We start from the raw sequence: 24,631 nt of genomic DNA, 5'->3' as shown, positions 1-24,631 counted from the left end.
TGTGAGATTTTGAGCATCAAATTTAATATCAAGTGAACATAACAAGAGCGTTTGCCATGCTTTACAGAAAAATATATGGAGCAAGGCAGTAGTAAAGAAGCAGTTGAGAAACCGCCTCATCAAAATTGATAATATATACTATATCATAAAAATTTACCTAGGCTCCAAGATATAATGCTTGAAAGTTGAAACAAAAGCGTTACCAGACGATACCCCAAAGAAACGAGATGGCTAGCATTCCCAACGAAATCTGTTTGAAATCCAATGCTCTGGTCAAGACAGCCAACTAATCGTTGCTATATGTGGATGGTGAAGATGGAAGAATCACATTGAACTTTGAGTTCTTAAATCAAGAAAGTACTACGAACCGACGAAAACATGTCGTTCTTTTAAGGTTCTTGCATCCTGTCTGGCATTTCATTCATGTTTCTTGATCAGATGCCAAAAGCTCCATCTGCTGGGTTAGGAGATTAACAGTATTGGATTTCTCGATACAAGATTCGTCAAACCTCAGGGGCATCCCAGAATTTTCACATTTCTCCATTTGTCTAACTAGGAGTTCAAAATCTTGCGACTTCTCTTCATCAGTTCCAGTATCAGTTGTTTCCATATCGAGTTCATCGTCGACTTTTCTACCATTTTCTGAATTCCCTGAAAAGTGACTAGCTAGAAGAAGCTGCTCCCATGCAATATCTTGAACATCTGGAAGAACGAAAGGACTATGATTGTCTAAACACAACTTTTCATCCATAAGAACCTTCATGAAGTCAGAATTAAGGAAAAAGTCCTTCATTCCTTCAGGGAATGGTTCAGATTCTTGATGTTTCCCTGAACCCGACACCGGTGGAAGTAGAGTTGCTGGCAGCTCGTCTAATGGTCGTTGATACCTGACTATCATACCATTTGAAGGTACTTGATTATCATCTGGTATTTGTTCTAGGATAGTGCCCGCCTCGGCCATTCGCCAATTCTTTTCTTTCGGTTGAAGAAACTGAACCAAAAATCCGGGGCTCTGCACAGCCATTACTAAGAATGACAGCATCTGCTGTTGATTCTTTTCCATACCTTGAAGGCGGTCTCTCAATAGAAGCAACTTATTCTCTGAAGTTTCTTGGTGCTGCCTAAGTTTAACCAATTCCTGCATTAGAGCATTTTTATCTATTTTAAGATTCTCAACTTCCTTCCATAGCCCTGTATAATCATGTAGTTCTCCTTGTCCCTCGGAATTTTCTTGGGCGGGCTGCGATGCTTTACGCTGATCTGTTCCCTGGATGTTTTTCCTTCGGCAGATATTCTTCAACAGATGTTTTTGTCCTTTAACAAATCCATCAGTTGCAAATTCCCAGCAATCCGTATCAATTTTCCGAAAACCCTGAAATAATATAAGGAACCACTTGTTATAACCTATGACTTGAAAATACAAAACTATATATTGTTAACTGATCAGGAGTCAATGAAACAAGTTCTATTTGCAGACAATATTTAAAATAAGGGTAAAGAAGAAGCTACAGATGAAGAAAATATCCATTTTAAGTATAATAAAGTGAGATGGTCGTAAAATTTCTCCCTTTGAGAAGGCCCTTGGCCTCACCGATACAGCAATCGCAAACCTCGGCCCCTCAACAACTAATCTGACAAGAAATTAACCCAGGAGGATCAAGGGGAATGAACTGAAAAGAAGAACAATTCACTTGTTTGATTGGTCTGCATGGACCGGAGTTCAGCCAGAAAACCTAAAAGCTGCAATAAGGCATGCCTCCATATCAAATGTTGAGAAGATAGAGCGGAGCCATTTCTATTTTCATCCCTATTTTAGAATGTCAAATCTTAAAATGAAAGGTAACTTTGTGGGGTTAGATTTTGGGATGTCGTATGAGATTTGACACATTTTAGTGCTCCTCTTTAGGCTCGAAGTTCAAGTTTGTTTTATAATTATCCTTTACTGTTGATTACCAAAAACTCGGGATCTTTTGGAACATTCTTGTATTCTTCCATTCGTCGAATGGAAGTTGGTTTCTCCTAAAAAGTAGATTATACATACAAGTTACAAGTGGAAGATAAACCATCACGTCCTAAATCTTACCTTACATTTCTCTTCTTTTCTATTTTCTTTAATTCAGTTGCATGTATTTTCAGGTGAATCCAAGCTGCTGGCTTGTTTCTGTCGTTTCGTGCTCACCTTCGAGCAGACATAACAGTATTGTACAAGTCTTTACACTTTACACCATGACATTTCTTTCAAGGAATAGCTCAGAACCTCTATTCCTCTATCAACTTCCTGTGCCATTGGGGTTGATCTCAGCCTTCCATGATCAAAGAAGCAGCGAAAATGGCTGGAGAACACAAGAAGGGAGCCCATTCTGTGGGTGAGAACCATGTCGGTCAAAGAGGTTTGGGCAGCCATAGCCAAGCTAGAACAACAAATGGAGGCTCAATTCACCACCTTCACCCACAAGAATAGATAGAGCCTCGGGAATTTAGGCGACAGATTGGGATTGGATTCCTCCACAACCTTAAGGGCAAGTTTAACCTTTCCTTTATCAAGTTGCCCGTCAAGACCTATGAAAAGAAACTCTCACAAATCGCAAAATTCAGAATAGAACTTTTGACTAATTCCTTTATTTATGGAAAGCCTTGAGAGCTATCCATGAACCAGCATCTAATAGTGAAAACTCATGGAAGAGTTTGAAGATGTGGGGAGTGCAATTGCAACAAGTTTGAGTTCTTCAAAATTTTCCTTGCATGTTCAACCCGACCATTGAAGGTTGATCCACCATATTTTGATGGCCACCGTCACATAGAAGATTTTCGTGACTGGGTAGAAGAAGAAGAAATTACTATGGGTATTTGGACACACTATAAGAAAAACGTGTTAAGCTAGTTGCTTAGAAATTGAGGGTGGTACTGTACTGCAGCCTAGTGGCAGCAACTACAACTGAATAAAACATTTGAAGGAAAGCAAACCCATTCAGTCATCACTTCTAGTTGAAGAGGAATCAGCTACTCAAAGCCAGGTTTCTACCTATACCAGAAAATACTAGACCAAAAAAAATCAAACACTACACGAGTATGTTGAAGCGTTTTATCAACTGAATGCAAACAAGCGACCCATTTCATTGGCAACCTGTGAGATTCCACAAATCAAGAAATTGGGTCTCTCTCAATGACTACAATTCACTAATTTGACAATGACAAAACCCCAATATATAACTCCTTGCCCAATGCCCCTCCACCAAAACCCCCTTTAGAGACAACAGTCAACCTTCAAAAACTCCATGGAAGCACCTTCAATCCAGTAGCATTATCACCCAAATGCAAGAGCTATTCCTTTAAAATAATACAGTTTGTTCCCATGACCGTACCAACCACAAGCAGCTTGAACTTATTGATGAAAATGAAGATTCCACTGAACTTCACACCCAACCAAATGAAAACCCCATCGTCTTCAACACTCTACCATAAAATATTCTTCATAATCTTTTTAACATAGTATTGGCAGAGGAAGGAATCTCAAACAATGAAAGAAAGTATGTCAGTGTCATAATCCCACTCAATACAGATTGGATGAACGTCACTCAATCACGAATTGGAAAATAAAACTCTTTTCTATGCAGAGAAACATTTATGAACCTTTTCCACAATTGGATTTAAAATGGACAAAAGATGCATCTAGCCAGCTTAGAGGAATCACAATAAACAAAAACCGTAGAGCTTTTATCCCCATTAATCTCAAGACCGAAAAATGATCTTAAGACAAAAAAAATTCCACCAAACCTGGAAGCCTTCAACCAAGACCCTTATTCGTTCCTAAAGCCGCTAACCAACTAAGACAATCAACAACCACTAGAAAAGAAAGGGGATAAGAATTCTCCATCTAGAGGAAAATGCTCTATCCTTGAGCTTACCATTAACCAAAACAGAGTAATTAACCAACCTAAGGCGATTTCACACCAAGAATTTCCACTAAAATCAGGAATACAGCTACTTCCAGCTTATGGTCCTATAATCCTCAATTGCCTTATTAGCAATTAGGGCAACTAAAACAAGGTGTGTCTTATGAAATAAAAAAACAACCATTATAGTGGAATTTCCCAGAAAAATATAGAATCGACCGGAAACGAAAATACAGAATTGAAAATTGAATAAACAAAGAAGAAACTCACGTAGATATTAAGCTGCCGCATGAAGCTAGAGAAATTACTGTGCTTAAAGTACTTTGGAAGCAAGAGGACAGAGAATTGGGTCATGTCCAGAATCGTAAAGCTATCATCCGTAGGACTCCACGAGATAATCGAATTCGTTGCCTCATCGTCCACCATCTGGTACAACTTGTTCAGAAACGGCGCCGCCGACGGTCCCTTCCTCTCCGCCGCCGATTTCACCATCGCAGCGTCGCGAATTCCGCAGGTCCGATGAGGTTGGGAAGCGTAATTAGGACGAAATCGGAAAAATCAAATGGAAGAAACCCCAATATTCTTCGTGGTTCGTAGTACGAGAGAGGAATTCTGGGAGTTGTACACTTTTTTTTGGCGTGTCTGTCGTTTGGTTTTTGAGAGGAATGTCAGTGGATGCTTCCTTCTCCGCCGTTTGCTTTCGCCGTTGGCGCTGCTCTAAACTCTAAAAAAGAGATTCTTGTATGAATTTCGCCATTAACAGACTGCCACGTCCATTTTTTGTTTCATCTAATCCAATTTAGTTCTTTTTGAGAAAATTTATATTTTGTTTTTAGTGTTCTATTTCTAAAAGAAATTAAACTTTAGCATGTGTTTTGTAAATTTTTTTCTCTCTCAGTCAACTGGTAAGTACCTCGACTAATTTTATGATAATCTAATTTTATTATATTTAATTGTTAAAGAAACACATAGAAAATTAATTCTGAATTTTTAGACGTTGTATTTTTTGTTTTTTAAATTTTCTTTATATTTTGAAACCATTTTTTAAAATTTTGATAACAAAATAAATAAATAAATAAATATATATATATATATATATATATATAAAAGCCGTGATTAAACTAAAAACAAGAAAGTCATCAGAACACTAAAATAATCTTTTAAAAGTCTCGGTTTTAGAAATATTGTATTTTATAATACACATTAAATTTAAGTTTTGCAGTGAATTTTCTTTTCTTTTCTTTTTGTTTCTTTTACATCAAGTATAAAAGCCAAAAACATACAAAGGAATTTGTTCCAAAAAAAAACATAAAAAGGAATGCCTCAATTTTGAATTTTAGTCCTCTATTTTTTAAAATTACACTCATTTGTTCACAGTTTATTTGATATTTTTTCACCTATTTTTAAACATATTTGAATTTTTAGTCAAATTTCAAAAGTAAAAATAAATTTTTGAAAGTTATAATTCTATTTTTTTTTTAGCACAACGTGTGGGATGGAGATCCAACTCACAACCTTTTAATTGAAAAATATATGTCAATTGATAACCATTTTGTTTTTTATTTTATGAATTTAAAAATTGGGGATAAGAACCTAATTACATAACGACTTAAATGTTAACAATTTATAGATTTATCGTACTTAAAAAAATTTATAAATTTGTCAAAGCAGAGGCCTAGGCCCATGTAAAAATTACCAAACTACTCGTATTCATATATTTATAATAAATAAATAAACTTTTAAATCTCAAATCCCAAACTCTAGACTTAATTTCTCCTTTTTGAATAAATAAATAAATAAAACCCTAGATCTTAAATCTTAAACCTGACTCTAAGCTTTAATTCTTTAAAAAAAATACTTTTTAAAATATAATAATAAATGTAATACAACAACATTTACTGTGGGCAATTTAAGAATAAAACAGTTTCAAAAATCTAGATTTCTAAATATTTCTAAAAATGACACTCGTAAAACATCACGTGGGATAAGACTCACACAATTTCTCTAAAAATTATGTTTGTTTGCTCACAATTTCTTCGATAGGTTTTCAGGTTTCTTAAAAACACATCAAAAAAGACTTTTTAGTTCATTGAACAAACTTACCAATATAGATATACATATACACACACGTACATGCATCGATATATATGTGTGTGTTTTATCAACAAAAATTTCTCAATATATCAAGGACTAAAATATATATATTTAGCCTAAAAAAACAAAATAAAAGGTCTTACATATATGGATAACAAACTTGAAATTTGAATACTATATGATATATAAATATACCAATAGAAAAAGGTCTGACAAATTTTTGCACATATTTTTCTTAGCATTTTGTAATATATTTACCATGTGCACATAAATGTTTGGGAGTCATTTATGTCCGAATCACTTTTGTCATGGTCAAAATCACTTCCTTTTCCATTGACCATGTTTTTGAAATTACAAAATTGATTTTAAGAAAGTTTAAAACCATTTTAAATTGATTTTTAAGGTATCATTCGATGGTAATTTTGGAAAATTAAGCATCCTTAGACCTTTTAAAAAATGTGATTCTTTTGATAGTTATATTTTGTACCTTTTTTTTCCAACAACATAAATATTTGAACCCACGACCTCATAGTTGGTGATATATGTCCTAATTAGTTGAACTCTGCTCAAGTTTACATAATATATTTGGTAGTTGATACTTAAGAGAGTTTTTATTAATCATATGGACATAATCACACTTGTTTACAATTATTTGGTGTCAATTTTTTTTCTTGTTGGAGATCTTTTTAGAGTAAGCTATTTGAGAATACTATATGTTTTGTGATATAATGGACTACACATTTTAGTTAAGAAAAATAATTATGGTGGAAAATCATGATTTATAGCAGCCAAAAAAGGCTATAAAAATATATAATAACCATGAAAAAAGTTTTTTTTACCATGCAAGTAGGGATTCAAATTCACCTATCTTTTAATTGAAGATAAGTGCATTAACAAATTGAGTCATGTTCACGATAAAAATAAATTATACATATTTATAATAGTATAAACAAAATGTTATTATAACTTATAAATATTTATGATAGCTCAATTGGTTAGTTATAGAAACATCTAATAATTTGTTGAAGAATCCTATAATAAATTTTCATACTCTATATTTATGGTTTATTATAAGCATTTTTAAAACTCACAAAAAGAAATGTTTGTACTTTTAATAACATAGGCTATCAAAGCTTTTGAAAATTGACTGGTTATAAACTTTAATGACATAATAATCAGTCAACTTGCGAAAATTTGAAAAAGAAAAAATATTATCCATGAAGAAAATTCTACTTTTAAAAATTTGGAGGAGGGATTAGAAACTCAAGTTTATTGTAAACAGTTAATGCATAAATTTTGTCTCCTGACATCTCGCCAAATTTGCACTAATCTTCTATGAAAGGGATCGACGGGAGAATAGGAGGAGAGTAGGGGGTTTTAGCATACCTCTAGGGTTTGGCTTACTTCCCCATTTATAGGAGTTGAATTCTAATCTCGGCTTACAGAAGTCGAACCTAGTATCTTTAGGATATGGACTTGTGGGCCCATGTACTTCGTCGATCTAATGTCAAATCAAGGGTTGAGATCATACGAGATTTCGGATTGGACTGCATGAGGATCGAGGGGAGTCGAGTTAGGATTCTCGGCCTTTTGGCCGAGAACACCTGGGCGCCGAGGCCTGGTCAGTGCCGAGCACAACTCGGAGCCGACCACAAGTCGGTCCGGGTTGACCCGGGCCAATGGTCTTCAATGATTCATCTTCTGTCGCTTCGTCGATTCTATATTTTTCTCTCATAACATAAACCAATTCCAACATTTATAAATTTAAAATGCATGTCGTGGATTAATGTTGAATACCATCGACAAATTTTGCATCTATTACTTGTTATTATAGGAGATGGAATTGTAGTTCTCTCATTTAGGAAAAAAAAAGGTTGAGCTACAATGCTTGTGCAATTCTTTGTGATTTAAAATAAGATTTTAATCAATTTCAAAATGTTATTCACAAATCTACTCTAGGTACGAGAGCTCTCTCCGGTCAACGACTGAGATTTTTTTTTTTGGGTCAGAGATATATACCTTAACCACTTAAGTTGTATTCGGTTAATTAATTAGTCCACATGGTAAAAAAATATTATTAAAATTTGATACGATTTCATATACGTTGATCTATAAGCTATTGAGAAACTACATCTATTTATAAATTACAAATATTAAATTGTGATATAACAAAATCCACCAACTTAATTTTGATGAAATCATTTATCATTTTCAAATTATAGGGATTAAGTTGTTTCATATACTAAATTATTACTGATTTAAAAGTGTTAATTAACGTAATAAACAATCCAAAACAAGAAATTGAACTTGGGGTGGAATCAAATTTTCTTGGTTATAACACATACAAATATATCTACAGCTTTTACTAAATATAGAACCAAAACACAAAAAATGGGTCTCAGTTTTTTAACTTTCTTCCTTTAGTGAACCTCGGCAATATGTACATTGTGAAGTGTAAATGAGATTGAAACTGAGGACATTGAGAAATGGAAAAGTTCCGGCTAATGCACCTTGTTACTTAGCTTCGGGGCGGGTAAGGCGGGACGTTCTGCCTCGACACCGAAGCCAAACCATGCATCAACCTCGCGATCTCGGATGGATCGTCGAGATAATACTTGGCTTTGCTTGGTTTCTTACCTACCGTGCAAGCGAAAATTTCAGCTCGGGGGGTGATCGATGGGCCGGCCAGGGAACTTGAGATCACCTTGAACATGTCTTCATCCGATCTGTCGTCGCCAATGCAGAGAACAAAATCCGCAGGCGTCCCCTTCTCTTGCATCACGGAGAGAAGTCGTTTCGCCACGAGACCCTTACTGACACCCTGCGGTTATAGAAAATCGAACAACAGGCTCCCCCGTCAGGGTTGATAAGAAAGCAAAATGGCTGATGATATAACAGTATATGAAGATGAAAGAAAGTAGATTCCCCCATTGATCATCTTGGTATTTTTTTTGGTATTATATGTACTAAAACTATTAGCAGGAGGTCCTCGGTTCAAATCAATGCTTTGCCCAGGTGACAATAAGGCATCGTTTGTCAACGATCGATAGTTGTTTGAGTAGTTTCAATGATTTCAGATAAAGTTGGACTATAAACATAATTATGGCCAAACAATTTCTAGTTGTAGTCCTAATAAGTCATATTTCGTTATTGAACAGAGTATGATGAACAGAAACAATGGTAATTAAAAAGATGAAGATCAATGATGTTGTACCTGAGGTTTTACTTCCACAATATTTTGTCCACTTTTGACAGTAACTGGTTCATTGGCTAGAACGCTTTCAAGATGATCGAAGAGCTCCTTAGCTTGACAAGAACCAAAATCTGGATCTGCATCTTCATAACACCATCCGACTGCGGTTTCTCGATCTTCAATTGTTGATCCATCGGTCGTTTCAGTGTAGAGTTTCATCACTGGCTGCACCATCTCCTTCCAATAGCCATCTGCAACTGGAAAACTGGTTTCCCATTCCTCATCTTGCTTTAGCCTGAAAAAATCAAACATAATCCCTTTAAAATCAACACGATGTACGATCAATGAAACAATACGAGGAAAGTTATTCATAATCTGAGATTCACCTGATAAAATATCCGTGCTCGGCAGCAAGGCCGATCTTTTCACATGGCGCAAACCATTCAGCAAGTGTCTTTCGTCCTTTTGCACTGACAATGAATACCATATTGTTCTTATCCCGACATAAGGCATTAAGAGTTTCGAGGCATTTCGAAGTAGGACTCTTGTCAACCGAAGCTTGAGGCATTAAAGTACCATCATAATCCAGAAGAATAGCTCGAGATTTCGTTCTCTTGTAAGTTGAAATTATGTGCTCCATTGCGAGCTTCCTAAAGTTGGGATCAAGAGCTACAACTCTAAAACTTAAACCAAACCCGATACCCCAACATCGGTGCCTCACATGGTCCCTACAAGTCCTCTCCAAATCTTGAAGGAAACTCCGAGCCCAATACCCGACATCGTGCGAGCTGACATATCTAAAATGCTTCTCATGGCGAAGCTCCTTTTCGGCCTCTTCAATCTCCAATGCACATTCCATTGCGTCTGCTACAGCATCAATATTCCAGGGATTAACTCGGATTGCTCCACTTAAGGATGGAGAGCACCCGATAAATTCGGAGATAACCAACATACTCTTCTTTGGTGCTGATGATTCACACCCCAAAATTTGATCCAACTTATCGTTTCCTTGGCGACTGACAATGTACTCATACGGAATGAGATTCATACCATCTCGAACAGCAGTGACCAAACAACACTCGGCAACAGTATAATATGCGATTCTCTCGTAGAATTTTAGTGGTTCCTCAATCAACACAACTGGCTCATACCCAGGCTTCCCAAACATTTTGTTAATCCGCTTAACAGTTGCCTTCGTCTCGTCCTGAACTTCTTTCACATCTTTCCCTCGGCCTCTCGCAGGATTGGCGATCTGCACCAATACTACTTTCCCCTGCCACTCAGGGTGTGTGATCAACAGCTGCTCCATAGCCAATAGCTTCAAACTTATCCCCTTGAATATGTCCATGTCGTCAACTCCGAGCAACATTATCCTACCCCGATCGCGAAATTGCTTAATAAGCTCACTAACTTTCTCCTCTGTTTTCTGAAGACTCAAAACAGATTGAAGCTGACCCATATGAATCCCAACAGGAAGGATCTTGATACTAATCGTTCGACCGTAGTACTCTATCCCGATATACCCCCGCTTCGACTCGTACGTTAGACCGAGCATTCGACTACAACAAGATAGAAAATGCCGAGCATAATCAAACGTATGGAACCCTATCAAATCCGAATTCAAGAGGGCCCGCAAGAGCTCCTCCCGAATTGGGAGCGTCCGATATATCTCCGAGGACGGGAATGGACTATGCAGAAAGAACCCAAGCTTGACCCTATTGAATCTCTTCCTCAAGAAAGTAGGCAACACCATAAGATGATAATCATGAATCCAAACAAAATCATCCTCAGGATTGATCACTTCCATAATCCTATCAGCAAAGATCTTATTCACAGAAACATAAGCCTGCCACAGCGGCCGGTTAAACCGACCGCCGAGGTCGGGCGACAGCGGGAGCATGTAATGAAACAGAGGCCATAGCTGCTGCTTGCAGAAGCCATGGTAATATCTAGTGTAAAGATCTTGTGTGAGAAATGTGGGAACACATTTAAAAGTTTCCAAAAGTATTTGAGAGACCTCATCTTGTTCATTTGGATGAACATCTTCCTTAAGACAACCAACATAAATTACCTCAAAATCATCGTCTCCTAAGCCATCTTTCAGCTGGAGGAGGAGTGAATTCTCATCCCAACTGAAGGTCCAGCCGGCGGAGGCGGTGGATTTCCGGTGGGCTCTGATGGGGAGCTCATTGGCGACGATGATTATCCGGTCGCGTGGGGCGGAGGAGGACGACGGCTCCGACGACACGCTCTCCGATGGGTCGTCGTCGACGTCGGAGATTAAGCCGGCGACGGTCATAATCCGCGGAATCTGGCGGTTCATACGGCCGAAAGACGGCGATTCTCCGGTGGCGAGCTCGAGTAAATTAGAGTACGACCTGGAAACCATTGTTTGGGCCTTTGGGGACGGATTTTTCAGAGATCAATCCATGAAGTAGACGAAATGGGTATTCTTTAAAACCCCCCAAAATCGAAGCAGAACCAGAAACTGAAATCTGGGGTTGGAGAAAAATTGGAAAAGAAGCAGAAATTTGGGGAACCAGATTATGGGGTTTGGTTCTAGGAAGCTTCCGAGCAAACCCAGACAAGAAAGAAAGGAGAAAAGGAAGAACAGTCACTCACTTGCTCTCTCTCTCTCGTGTATTGACACACAAACAGTACTGAAATGAAAACCCGCAGAGACCCAGAAGCCAAAATATCCAAATTTCAACTTTTATTAAAAATATGCCAATTTGGAGAGGATTTACAAAAACGTTCAAGTGGTTGGAAGAAGCATATTCTGAATTCAGTGACCCAAAAGAGGAGAGAGAGAGGGAGAATGATCGGATGGGGTCAGATCGGACGGCAGAGAATTAAAGAGTGGCTTTGGATTTTGGTACACTGGAAAGCACCGGATAATCTGCCATCGTTCGCTCGCTCTTTGTTCTTATCCGTTTCTTTTTTTCTTTTCCATTTTTTTTTGTTGCCCCGTTGGTGAGTCCGCCATTGCCATTGCCTCTGCCACGAGCATCGAACTGGAGAGTGGGACCCACGGGGGACGGGTTTTTGTCCCTCAGATATATATTTATATATAAATTATGTTTGACAAGAAAAATAAAATTATGTTTGAAATTTTTATTTTATCGAAAAGAGAAAGAGAAATATATTGGGTTAAGTTTTAAAATAATGACATTTTAAAAAGAAATTACAAAAATAATGGTATTTTAAAAATAATAACTAAATAAATGTAAATTAAATAAATAAATACAAAAGTAAGTTAGGTTTTTGAAACTATTACAAAAATAGGTTAGGTCGAAGGGGGGTCAAAACTCCCATACAATGGACGCTACTCTCGTGCAACGTGTATTGTCTATGTGACGGGTCGGTTGTCGTTGACGTGGACGCGACTTCCAAACGGAAGTCGCAGGCGATGTACGAGACTTCCTCTTATTGAAGTCGCGTGCATTGCATGCGACTTCAATCATATTTTCCTTTTTTTTCCGCTGAAGTCGCAGCCATTGGCTACACGGGGAGCCACGTCAAACCGAAGTCGCAGCCAGTGAAATCGCGGCCTAAGATCGCGATTTCATCTGACTGCGATTTACCTACCCTATTTTTGGAATTAGTTTTGATCATAAGCTACCTTTGCCATTTGTTTTTAAAAAGTAATTATTTAAAAAAAATCCAAATATATTCGGTAACTTTTCTATTTTCTCAAATTTTCAAAATTTAAAAATATATATAACATGCATGTTATATCTATTTTTTTTATATTTATTATGCATTTTATAAGTAGAAAGATCGATAATATTTTTATCTAAGTTTAAAAAAATATAAGAAAAAACTTGATTTTGCTGTTTCTGAAATTTCTACACAATTCTGACGTTTTCTAAAAATGAGAAACAAGAAACATGAAAAATTATCAAGTGTTTACATTTCTAAAAAACTCAGAATGAGAAACAAAAACAATAAATGGGAACGTTACCAAATAGACCTTAAAGTTACTAAAGGCTTAGTAACGTTCTCGTTATTTTTTCTATTTTTTAATTTTTAATAAAGAAAATAGAATCGTATAGCCTAATACTCATGAATATTCAAGGATGATCAAATAATATTTATATTTATGTATTGTAACAAATTAGAAACGGAAACAACAAGTTTGTTTTGATTGTTTCCAAAATTTCAATACAATTTTGAGAATGTTTCCAAAAAAAATAAGAAACAATAAACATATTTAGTTATTATGCTTAAGTTTTTTAATAAACTTTGGAAACGAGAACAATAATTGGGAATGTTACCGCCCTAAATTTTCATCCATAGTAGCTCTTTAAACTAAAAAAAAAGTATTAATAATAAATCTTTAAATTTTAAATCTTATATCTCTAATGTCTAATTAGTTTCTCAACCGTTAATTTTGTATCTAATAAATCTTTAAATTTTCAATTTTATATCTAATAACTATCTAACTTATTATAAAAAAATGAAAATAAAAAATCCAAACTTATTTGATATTTCTTAAATTATATTGATCTATTAGATACATAATTAATTTGGTGTAAATATAACCTTTAGTGAGGGAGTTTAATAATTTATTAGGGTACTTTTAAAATACAAAAATTTATTAAATACTAAATAAAAAAATTGTGAGAACTTATTAAATAATATTACACTTTTTTTTCTTTTGAGTCTAAGAAGAGCTCATAACTTCTTGGTCAGAATTAAGTATCAATTATCGTTGAGTAAAATTTATATTAATAAATATTTTTATAATTGAGTAACTAAAATAACATAAAAGTTAGAAATTTGGCAATGTACTAAGACTAAAAATTTTAAAAATTAAAAATCTATGAAATAATTTGTAAAGCTGAGAAATTAGACAGTTGTGATTAAATAGAACCTTTTTCTTGTTGTTTTTTTTCCTTTGGAAACGACGAGTTAATAATAATAATTATTAGTTATTGAACAGCTCGTAGCTAATTGGCGTTTTGCCTTTGTAAAATCCATGTAGAGTAGGCGGGGAGAGGATTACGTGGCGACGTGTCGACGCTTCGTTTTTATAAAGTACACACACCTCGGAATTGATGTCTCTCACTTTAGTCTCATCGGTTTTTGCGGGCTTTCACGAAATTCTTCCAAAATTCACCCTCAGTCGTAGGTTCCCACGTTGAGGAAAAGAAAAAGAATTTATAATAGTTTATGGACAAATACATTTTTGGTGCTCGAGATAGGTATCTACTCCATCCCTAAAGTTTCAAAACGAACATTTTTTATCCTTGAGGTCTAAAGTAGGTGTCAACTTTGTCTCTGAAGTTTTAAAATGAACATTTTTGGTCCCTGAAATTTGAGAAATAGTTCTAAATTGTCCCTGATTTTTTTTTACCGTTAATTAACTAATATTAAAATGATGTGGCAAATTACAATTAAATTGTTTATTGTAGTTGCTGATGTGACAAATTATATTAATTAAATAATATATGTGTGAGTGATGATACTTTATCTCTCATCTCCTCATCTCTCCCTCTCTCTTCTTCCTACCCTTTTTCGATGACCACCACGTCTTTGTCGTCGTCGTTCGCCATTTATATCGAACATATATTATTTAACTATAGAATTTACCACATCAACAACTACAATAAACAATTTAATTGTAATTTGTCACGTCGTTTTAATATTAGTTAATTAACAGTAAAAAAATCAGAGGCCATTTAGAACTATTTCTCAAATTTCATGGATCAAAAATGTTCATTTTAGAACTTCAGGGATCAATTTGACACCTACTTTAAATCTCAATGATCAAAAGTGTTTGTTTTGAAACTTCAGGGACCAATTAGACACCTACCTCAAATGTTAGGGACTAAAAGTATTCATTTTGAAACTTCAAGGACCAACTAGACACCTACTTCAAACCTGCGGGACCAAAAACGTATTTTGCCTTAGTTTATAATAGACATAGACTATTTCTTTCATTGCCAATTGATTTTGAGATGGAACCCATGAATTACGATTGAGTGGAGATGTTAAGGATGAAAAAAAAAGACATTTATAATAAACATGAACTACTCTCTCATCGCAAATTGGTTTTGAGATGAAACCCATGAATATTAATAGTGCTTGTCTTCGTTGGTTTTTGTATTTTTATATTTTATTTTCCGTACTAGTATCTTCTAAAAATTATTTTTCTCTTTTTATTTTTATTTTTTATGTTATTAAAATTTTAGTATAACACTTACTAAATTTTCTAAAATACAACCATAAATTCCTGTTAAAATTTCATCAATAGAGATTAAAATGGTAATTTTTAAAAAGTAGATATAAAAAAATGGAAGTTTTGAAAGTAAATACACTCAAACGGACAAAAAAAAATTGAGACTACAACACTCAAAATAAACCAAAATAGAAGGTACACTTGGTAAATAAATTAATTCTATTTGACCAAACAAAAAAGTCGCGTGGACGCAGAAAAAAAAATTGTTACAGGGGAATTAGATTATTTAATATATATATATATAAGAAAACTGAACTCAAATCATATAAATGATTATTTAACATAAATCTAATTAATGGTCAATAGCTTTATAAGTCAGATGATCATAGAAATACGAAATAAATAAAATTGTTATCAGAATAATTTAAAATGTTCATTGAATTAAACAAGTCAAAATCCAGTGCAAGAGAATAGTAGTCAGTTATTTCTAGTAGACATTAGACTGAAAATGAAAGGTTTTTTTTTCTTCTTTTTTCAGAAAATGAAAGATGGCTGTATTTATTTTGTAATGTTTATTTACAAAAATTAGGAAATTATATATGTTTTCTAGATTTATTCAACTATATATATATATCTTGGTAAAATGACATTCTTACGATATCAAATTAGCATTAAAAGTTTTAAATTACAACATAAATTAATTGAGTAAAATAAAATAAAATATTATTGGTTTTCTTATGAAACACACACTTGAATTGGTTTACAGGCATAGAAAAAAAAATTATTCTTGGATAGTGAAAAGTAAAACCTACCTCAATTAGAGATTATTATGATTGTTATAAACAATCAAAGTTAGATTAATTATTAACAGTTATGATTAAAATCTTTCATCGTGATTAAATAAAATAAAAATATACAAATTATAATCAGTGATTGGTAATTTTTTAGAAGATATTGCAGTTTTAAAAACAAAAGAGTGTATTTATAATTACTTTTATAAAAATAAAAATTTGTAGATATTTTAGAAAATGACCCCATGGCCCTTCAAATTTCCTTGGATAAGGTGGGACATCCAAAAATGCTCAAGCATCTGTATCTATCGAGCTATTACGAAATTCAACCAAAATATGTCTATATATATATATATATATATATATATATATATATATATATTATATACACAAATATTACCTCAATTATATTTTATAATTAAAAATAAAGTCAAATCCTGCGTATCCAATGAGGAATGACAAAATAATCAAAAGAAAATATTTCTTTTATTTTTTAGAAAATGCTGGTAAGTGCATACAAGATAGGCCTTCATTAGTTACACCTTAATATTTTTTTTAAGTTCAATAATACGTGGGGACTCTGAATTTTTAGTCGATAAGATATGTTCTAACTAGTTGAGTTGAAAAGTTTACGTATGAAGATTGGAACATCATGCACCTTGATCTTTTATAAATGTCTGAACACTTCTAAATGAGAGAAATGAAATTATAGAAATTTGAATACAGAATCTCCTACTATGATATCATGTTAAATATCAAGGTGGAGGAATTTGTGAAGAAAGATATAGGGCATTGGTGAGAGATTTTTTAATACAACATGTGAATGTAAAGATTTAAACTCACGATTTTCTGGTTATAGATAGGTATCTTAACTCGTTGAGCTATGTTCAACTTCACAGCATTAGAGGAAAAAGTTGTATGCACTACGTTGTAAGGATTTTGAGATATAATAAAAATGATGTGAGTTACTTATTCAAAGAGAGGCACAATTTATAAGATGTGTGAGAATTTTCTCTATCGTTCTTTTGTAGATATCTCTCCCCTTTCATAGTAGAAACTTATGCATCTCGATATAGCATAGTCAAAATAAAACTGTGAAAGTACGTATATGTAAAGCTTAAGTTTGATTGCTCTCATCTCTTCTAATGTTGGTCTATATTGTATGTTAAAGGAAATTTAAATCACTAATATATTCATTGAATTTCAAACAATTTGGTACCGAATTAGGTATGAAATCTTGTGAGATAGTATGTTCAGGCGGACTCGATGGGTGAACGGCAGATTTTGGATAAAAACTCTAAGATTTGGTTGCATTTGAGAAATGAATTTTTCAATTTACACTTAAGTCTATAAATGATGTAAAATAGAATTTAAGCGTCAAAAAGAGTATCTTAATATTAACCAACTCAATTAAGGTGTGTGAGTATATATAGGATTATATGGACAACTCTTTGAAGTCATATATGGTAAGTTAGGGGTTAGATTTCTAGATCTAGATTTTTCTTTTGTTAAATAATTAATGAAAATTAATAGAAAAAGTTCAAAGAGATTTTTCTAATGTAAAATTTAAGAATTCAAATAAAATATTTAAAAATTTAACAAGTATAGGTGTAGCTTGATAGTTGAGGTCTCTTTATTTTATTTAGGAGATCGTGGGTTAAAATCTCTATTTTATGATAATAAAAAATATTAATAATATTTTATTAACATGTTGGTACACGTGGCAAACTATAATTTACCCTCAAACAAATATTTTTCAAAAAGCCAGACACAATTGAACTTGTCAATGGGAAAATAACCATAAACAAGTAAAAAAAGTTAGTTTAAAATATCTTTTGTCCACCCATACCATTTAATTTTTTTTGTCTATCTACTTGTTTATTATGTTTTTTAGTAGAACGTGGGGTGAAATTTTGAACCAACAATTTTTTTATCGAAAATATATACCTCAATTAAGTTTGAACTTTTTTCAAATTGGCTGGTCTACCCTCTTTATGTCACCTAATGTTACATGTTGCACATCGTCACATGTTAATCTAATTAAATACCACACGTCAATATTTAAATAATAGTATTAACCACGTCAACTTATTTTGAATCAAAGAAAAGTTTAACAATACAACGAAATCTTATAAGTTAATACACTAAAGAGACGCCAGAGTAAGAATTATAATTTAACCTACCATATTTTAAACCAATAAACCAATTTGTTTTCCCAGCGTGCTCATATGGATCACATGCACAAAAAAAAAAAACAAAACAAAACAAAAGTTAGGGGTAAAATATTTAAATTTTGATTTAAATATTATTTTAATCTATGTATTTTTTTTATTTTTATTTATATATGTTTATTTTAATCTATATATTTTAGCTCCTATACTTTTAATTAACTACAAAAGTTTTATACTTAATGTTAACTACATTTTTAAAAGTTCAGTCAATGAATTGTCATATTAAAACTATAATTGAAAAAAATGAGATGAAAATAAAAATTAAAAATATATAAATTAAATTACACGTTTTGAAAGTACATGTATTAAAATAAAAAATTTAAAAGTAGATAGACAAAAACATATATTTTAAAATACCATAATCAAAATAAACAAATGTTTAAAAGTAAAAAGAATAATATTTAAACTTTAAATTTTTATAAATAGAGAAAAAAAAAGGGGAAAAGTACATTGGAGATTGGGAACAGCCAGATAGAGGCACCAGAGTCCAGCTGGAGGTCACATTGACCGAAAAGCCACGTCATCCTGAATGGGCCCCACATCGAAATATAATTATTATTGTTGTACAACAAAAGTGGATAATGTACTTAATCCATGCAATAAGGTCGTTTCTTAAATCTGGATAAGGACGGAGCACAGAGCGGTACACGTGTCATGCTCTGACGAATTCCTCTATTATGTTAAATATTGTTTATTCAAAAAGGGTAAAATGGAAATTATGAATTATAAAACCAAAAATACAGCGGGCAGCAGCACGTTTCTCAACTAAACCAGATAACGTTTATATTAAATAAGTTTCTACCCTCTGTGCTGCCACTCCACCGTAATATGGTACTCCTCATCACGTGGAATAATTTCTGGCCGTTCATTTGTCCATTTCCAACAATAATTGAGACAGGTCACATATTTTACTTTGGATGATGCAATATTTTAGGTAATTTAACCTCTATACTTATTTATAATAATTCAATTCATGAACTTGATTATGTAATAATTAATTTCTACGATTTAAAATTTATAACGATTTAACCTCTATATATTGTAAAATTTATAATGTTAAATGATAAATTTAGTCAACGTGGTTTTAAAAGTTTCTGTTTTATCCTGCAGTCAAGTTAAACCTTACCTTTTTTACCTTCTATTTTTTACTCAACATTAAATCCTAATATGGTCAACTAGCACCACTAGACAATTCGTTGTTAAGTTAAAAAAATGTGTTAATATGATAAAACATGCATGATTCATGAGGTTTGCCTAGACCGCATCAACCAAATTTCACTTTTAAAATCTTAAAAATCGGATTAAAACTAAACTCAAATTATAGAGATAAATTGAAACCTTTAAAATTTTAATGATTGAATTAAAATTATGTCCAAATCACAGTGACAACATTTTTAATGTAACATAAAAAAAATTATACAGTTTTCATTTACATGACTAATCAAAATTTATATACGATGAGAATAGTGTTGTTCGAAGCCGTGAGTAGTAGGTTAGATATTAAGTTTTGAATATATTTTGAATCTTAATAAATTATTAGTGAGAAATTAAATTAATTTTTTTAATATAAAATTTAAGCAGTAAAATAAATATTTGAAAGTTGAAAGACATAGAACAGTTAAGAATTTATGCCTAAAACTTAGAATCATAATAATGTAAAGATTTTATTTTTTAAAATATTATTTTGATTAATTATGAGATACAAACTTTAATATATTCTATTTTTATTAACTCAATTGATACTGAACTTTGATATATTTTAGTTTACTGCTCTTCTTAATTTAGTTCTTAAAAATCTTATTATTATTCTTTTTAATACCATGTATGAGGTAACCATCATGGTGGTTTATTAGTTCAAATAGATTAGGCTTAATTAAGAGGAAATCCTTATCTCTTAATTTTTACGGGATATCGTTTTTTTTACTATATATTCATATTATGTCATTTTTTTCATTGACTCGTGTTTTGGATTTTAACGGAAAAATTGAATTTAAAACATTAAAATTTGAGAGGCTAAAAATATAACTTTTTAAACTTAATAATTAAATTAGAGACGAGATCAAATTTTATGGACCAAAACTATATTTTAATTTTATTTTATTTATAAACAATTTTATTAATTTTTGTGGTTAAAATTTTCATGTTACATTTAGCTTAAATCTTAAATCATCCAATTTGTAGTTGATGTATGTGATCTAAAAATGCAAGATTATGTGATGCCACAGGAAAATCTAATTAAATATACTACAAAATTTGATGACAAAAAAAACTATTATATAAACTTTAAGGGTTGTAACAAAATATTTTTTAAATATAAATAAGATATAAAATAAAAGCCAAAGTCAACAACCAAACAAAAATTTTAGCCTTTTATTGTCTTGCACATCCTACTTCAATAAATATTGATAAGCTATATTTTTTTTACTAATAAAACCATCTCTCAATTTCTAAATTACTAGGCATGTGACTACCAATTAATTTTAAAAAATCAACTAATTATTTTATCTCTCTCTTAAATATAGTTAATAATTACTATACGGAATATAAAGGGTATTTTCTACCGATTTTAATTAATTATCAATGTTGGAGGCGAATCCTGGCCTGCCACGTGTCATGATCGAAAAGGTGAGTTGATTAAACACGCGAGCGAAATGGAGAAAGCAGCTCCAAAATACTCAGGTCGGCAGTCAGGGTAGGACCTATAGTGCCGAGCTGAGCTAATACAAAGTCCGTAACAGTGTCCCTTCCGTACCCGACAACACGCCGCGATTTTAGGGTTTGTCTGAACCCCTGTCGGGCCCAGTTTCTATAAATAGAAACATTTGCCTTAAGTGCAAGGTACGAAATCCCAAGTAGACTCGGCAGGTTAGCTCGGACTAGAACTAACTTGCTCGTCGGAGTGCTAACCTTGTTTTGCAGGTCTCAAGAAGGGTTCAGGGAAAGTGTGGGATCATTGGCCATAGTTCGTCCTGAGCATTCCGATCTAAATCGTATCCGAGCTCAATAGATTTCGGGCTCAAAGATTTGGCGCCGTCTGTGGGGACGACATATCTAGAAGTCAGCCTCACCTTTTACAATCTCAGCCAATGGCCCAAACCCGCTCCCAGCAGTCACGATCTCAACTTTCGCCTATCCGCTCTCCTATGAGGGATGCGGTCACTTCCCGAGCCCATCCTCGACTCACGTATTCTCAGGTGGCAGGAACTCCCGTCGTCAAACAACGACCCCACGCGGGAGCGGTCAAGGAGAATGGAGGTCGGCCGGCCACGTCCGATCCCGTAGCAGTCCGGGACTTCCACCTCGCCTCAGATCAGTTTCCGCCACTGCCGCCCCGCGCACCTCGCCTCCGCGGTTGGGGAAACACAGGTGTACGTTCCGGGGCAAGTGCTAATGCAGGCATGGACCCCGTCATGGTAGCCGACGTGATCGCCGAGCTCAAGGAAGTCAAAGCAAGACTTGAGGCGGTTGAGAGAGGCAGCGAGGTGTCTGGCTCTTCCGTCTCCAGGGATCCCATTCGAGGAAAGGGACCGATGCATCCTACCCAAAGAACGGAGTATCAGTTCCAACCCCGCAGGGACGCCCGAGCTAGAGCACCCTCGCGAAAGCCGCAATGAGTCAGGACAGGCAGTGCCCTGGGAGCACAGATTCACGACCACCCTCGGCGGGACGATCGGGTCGAGGGCCGGCGCCCGAGGATCCGACCAATCCGGACTCCCTTGGCATCTTTCAATAACTCCAACGCCCATCAGGGCCGAGGTGCTGAGATGCCGAGGCGACGAGTAGTGGCACCCGAAGATCGGGAGTATTTGGTTGACGATGAGGAGGAAAGCCCAGTGGTCGACGTTCAAGAGAGGTCCTCCCACGCTGACCATTCGTTTCGGTCTGAAGTAGACCTCCTCTGGGATCAGTTTCAGAAGGAGATAGAAGATCTTAAGCGGCGGTGCAGGCCTGTAGACCCGCATCGCGTGGCCGAGCAAGAGGAACCGCCTTTCTCCCAAGCGATCTTGGACGCACCTATTCCACCGAGGTTCAAGGCTCCGGTCATGAGTTCTTACGACGAGTCTGGAGATCCGATCTCCTACGTAGAGGTGTTCGAGGGGAAGATGGATTTCCTGGCCGCGAGCGACACCATGACGTGCCGAGCATTTCAAATAACCTTAGAAGGCTCAGCAAGATTGTGGTACCGACAGTTGAAGCCACGATCCATCGACAGTTATCAACAGTTGAGAAGGATGTTCATCAACCAGTTCTCAGCTCGGCAGTTGCTGAAGTTGCCACCCTCTCACCTCGGAATAGTGAAGCAACGGGACAATGAATCCTTGACAGAGTACGTCGCTCGGTTCATGGACGAGCATGTCAAAGTGGTAAGTTGCACTGATGACATCGCCATGATGTACTTCACCACGGGTTTGAAGGACAGGAACCTAACGATAGAGTTCGGAAGTCGACCGCCGGCCTCCCTGAACGAGATGCTCGCTAGAGCTCGCCAGTACATCGACGACTTGGAGTTGTGGAAAGCCAATGGAGCTCGACAGAGCAACCGTGGTAAAGATCGAGACCAAAGGTCCTCTCTTCCCAAGAAGCCGCGCAGCGATGGTTGGAGCTCGTCTCGACAGGCCGACGACAGTAAGAATAGAGGTCGTCGAGACGAGAAAGCCCCTTCAGACCGTCGAGGGCTGAAGTTCGACAAGTTCACTCCGTTGAATGCCTCAATTGCGGAGATCTACGCAGCGGCCGAAGACACCGACCTGGAGGCGCTTTTCGCAGCCCCAGAAAAGCTCCGCCGACCTCCAGGGAAACGAGACAAACGACTCTACTGCCGATTCCACAAGGATCATGGCCACGACACCTCATGCTGTTTCCACTTGAAGGAGCAGGTCGAGGATCTGATTCGGAGGGGTTACTTGAAAAATACGTCGGCAGGCGTGAAAGGGCGGAGCCAAAAGGGTCGGTTCAGGAGGACAAGCGAGAGAAATCGCCCCCGCCGAGACGGAAGGAAGATCGTCCCGCCGTTATAAATACCATCCATGGGGGCCCAAGTGGGGGACAGTCGGGGCAGAAGAGAAAAGCTCTGGCTCGGGAAGCAGCACACGAGGTCTGTACCTCGTACCCCAAAGAGCCTGTGATGCCGATCTTATTCGACGACCAAGACGGCAAAGGAGTGCACATGCCCCATAATGACGCCCTAGTAATCGCCCCACTCATAGATCACGTGAAGGTGAGAAGAGTTCTTATCGACGGTGGAGCGTCGGCCAACATCTTATCGTTCTCGACCTACACGGCCTTAGCGTGGTAGAAGAGGCACTTGAAGTTCAGCCTGACGCCGTTGGTCGGCTTTGCAGGGGAGTCAGTGAGCGCGGAAGGATATGTCTCGCTCCCTGTTACCATCGGCGAGGGAGATCAACAAATAACTAAAGTCGCAGAATTTGTTGTGATAGATCGGAGCTCCGCATACAACGCCATAATTGGTCGGCCCTTGATTCATGATCTAAGGGAAGTCCCGCCGAGGTGAGAGAGGAGCTCGTCGGTTTTCTGAAAGCAAATACTGATGTGTTCGCATGGTCTCATCACAACATGTCGGGCATAGACCCAAGTATAATGGTGCATAGACTTAATGTAGATCCTAGTTATAGGCCTGTGAGGCAAAAGCGTCGGCCTGTCGACGCCGAGCGAAGTAATGTAATTTGTAAAGAAGTCGAGCAGTTGATGCGAGCTAAATTCATAAGAGAAGTTCATTACCCCGCGTGGTTGTCTAACGTAGTTTTAGTGAAAAAGTCCAACGGTAAATGGCGCGTCTGCATTAACTTCACGAGCCTCAATAAAGCGTGTCCGAAAGATAGTTTTCCCCTGCCTCGGATAGATCAGCTCGTCGACGCAACGGCAGGACATGAACTCCTTTCCTTCATGGATGCTTACTTCGGGTACAATCAGATTCAGATGCATGTGCCCGACCAAGAGCATACCGCCTTTGTTACCGACCAAGGGTTGTATTGCTACAATGTCATGTCATTCGGTCTGAAGCATGCCGGGGTGACCTACCAGTGGATGCTCAACATGATGTTCGCCAAGCAAATCGGACGCAACATGGAGGTGTATGTAGACGACATGTTGGTGAAAAGTAAGCAGACGAGCTCCCATTTAGCCGACCTAACAGAGGCCTTCGGCGTGCTTCGAAAGTATCAGATGAAGCTCAACCCGAGCAAGTGTGCCTTTGGGGTCTCGTCGGGGAAGTTCCTCGGGTTCAT

The 24,631-nt window shown here is 35.8% G+C and overlaps 3 protein-coding genes across 3 annotated transcripts; 1 reads left to right on the top strand and 2 right to left on the bottom strand.

The window, feature by feature from the left end:
* Window positions 1-2: 2 nt before the first annotated feature.
* On the bottom strand, window positions 3-4,630 carry HSFA8 (heat shock transcription factor A8). The gene is made up of 2 exons (XM_022291038.2): window positions 4,164-4,630; window positions 3-1,372 (listed from the first exon to the last, which is right to left on the bottom strand). The coding sequence occupies exons 1-2, from the start codon at window positions 4,383-4,385 to the stop codon at window positions 422-424; spliced, it is 1,173 nt and encodes a 390-aa protein (XP_022146730.1). The 5' UTR covers window positions 4,386-4,630; the 3' UTR covers window positions 3-421.
* Window positions 4,631-8,300: 3,670 nt separating this feature from the next.
* Window positions 8,301-11,976, bottom strand: ATTPS6 (UDP-Glycosyltransferase / trehalose-phosphatase family protein). The gene is made up of 3 exons (XM_022291120.2): window positions 9,567-11,976; window positions 9,202-9,475; window positions 8,301-8,808 (listed from the first exon to the last, which is right to left on the bottom strand). The coding sequence occupies exons 1-3, from the start codon at window positions 11,567-11,569 to the stop codon at window positions 8,506-8,508; spliced, it is 2,580 nt and encodes an 859-aa protein (XP_022146812.1). The 5' UTR covers window positions 11,570-11,976; the 3' UTR covers window positions 8,301-8,505.
* A 10,174-nt stretch (window positions 11,977-22,150) lies between these two features.
* LOC148209233 (uncharacterized) lies at window positions 22,151-23,404 on the top strand. Its single transcript, XM_088117465.1, has one exon. The coding sequence runs from the start codon at window positions 22,151-22,153 to the stop codon at window positions 23,402-23,404; it is 1,254 nt and encodes a 417-aa protein (XP_087973591.1).
* Window positions 23,405-24,631: the final 1,227 nt, after the last annotated feature.

Source organism: Momordica charantia (assembly GCF_013281855.1).
Source record: "Momordica charantia cultivar OHB3-1 chromosome 9 unlocalized genomic scaffold, Mcharantia_2.0 BLBB01000009.1, whole genome shotgun sequence".
Lineage (NCBI taxonomy): Eukaryota > Viridiplantae > Streptophyta > Magnoliopsida > Cucurbitales > Cucurbitaceae > Momordica > Momordica charantia.
This window is presented reverse-complemented; position numbering and strand designations above follow the sequence as displayed.

Excerpts from the sequence above, each read along its gene's own strand:
- HSFA8 (XM_022291038.2), bottom strand. The coding sequence starts at position 4,385 with ATGGTGAAATCGGCGGCGGAGAGGAAGGGACCGTCGGCGGCGCCGTTT. Across the intron at positions 1,373-4,163 it reads TGCGGCAGCTTAATATCTAC|GGTTTTCGGAAAATTGATAC; the intron begins GTGAGTTTCTTC and ends ATATTATTTCAG.
- ATTPS6 (XM_022291120.2), bottom strand. The coding sequence starts at position 11,569 with ATGGTTTCCAGGTCGTACTCTAATTTACTCGAGCTCGCCACCGGAGAA. Across the intron at positions 9,476-9,566 it reads GAGCACGGATATTTTATCAG|GCTAAAGCAAGATGAGGAAT; the intron begins GTGAATCTCAGA and ends TGATTTTTTCAG. Across the intron at positions 8,809-9,201 it reads TTGTGGAAGTAAAACCTCAG|GGTGTCAGTAAGGGTCTCGT; the intron begins GTACAACATCAT and ends CTATAACCGCAG.
- LOC148209233 (XM_088117465.1), top strand. The coding sequence starts at position 22,151 with ATGCCGAGGCGACGAGTAGTGGCACCCGAAGATCGGGAGTATTTGGTT.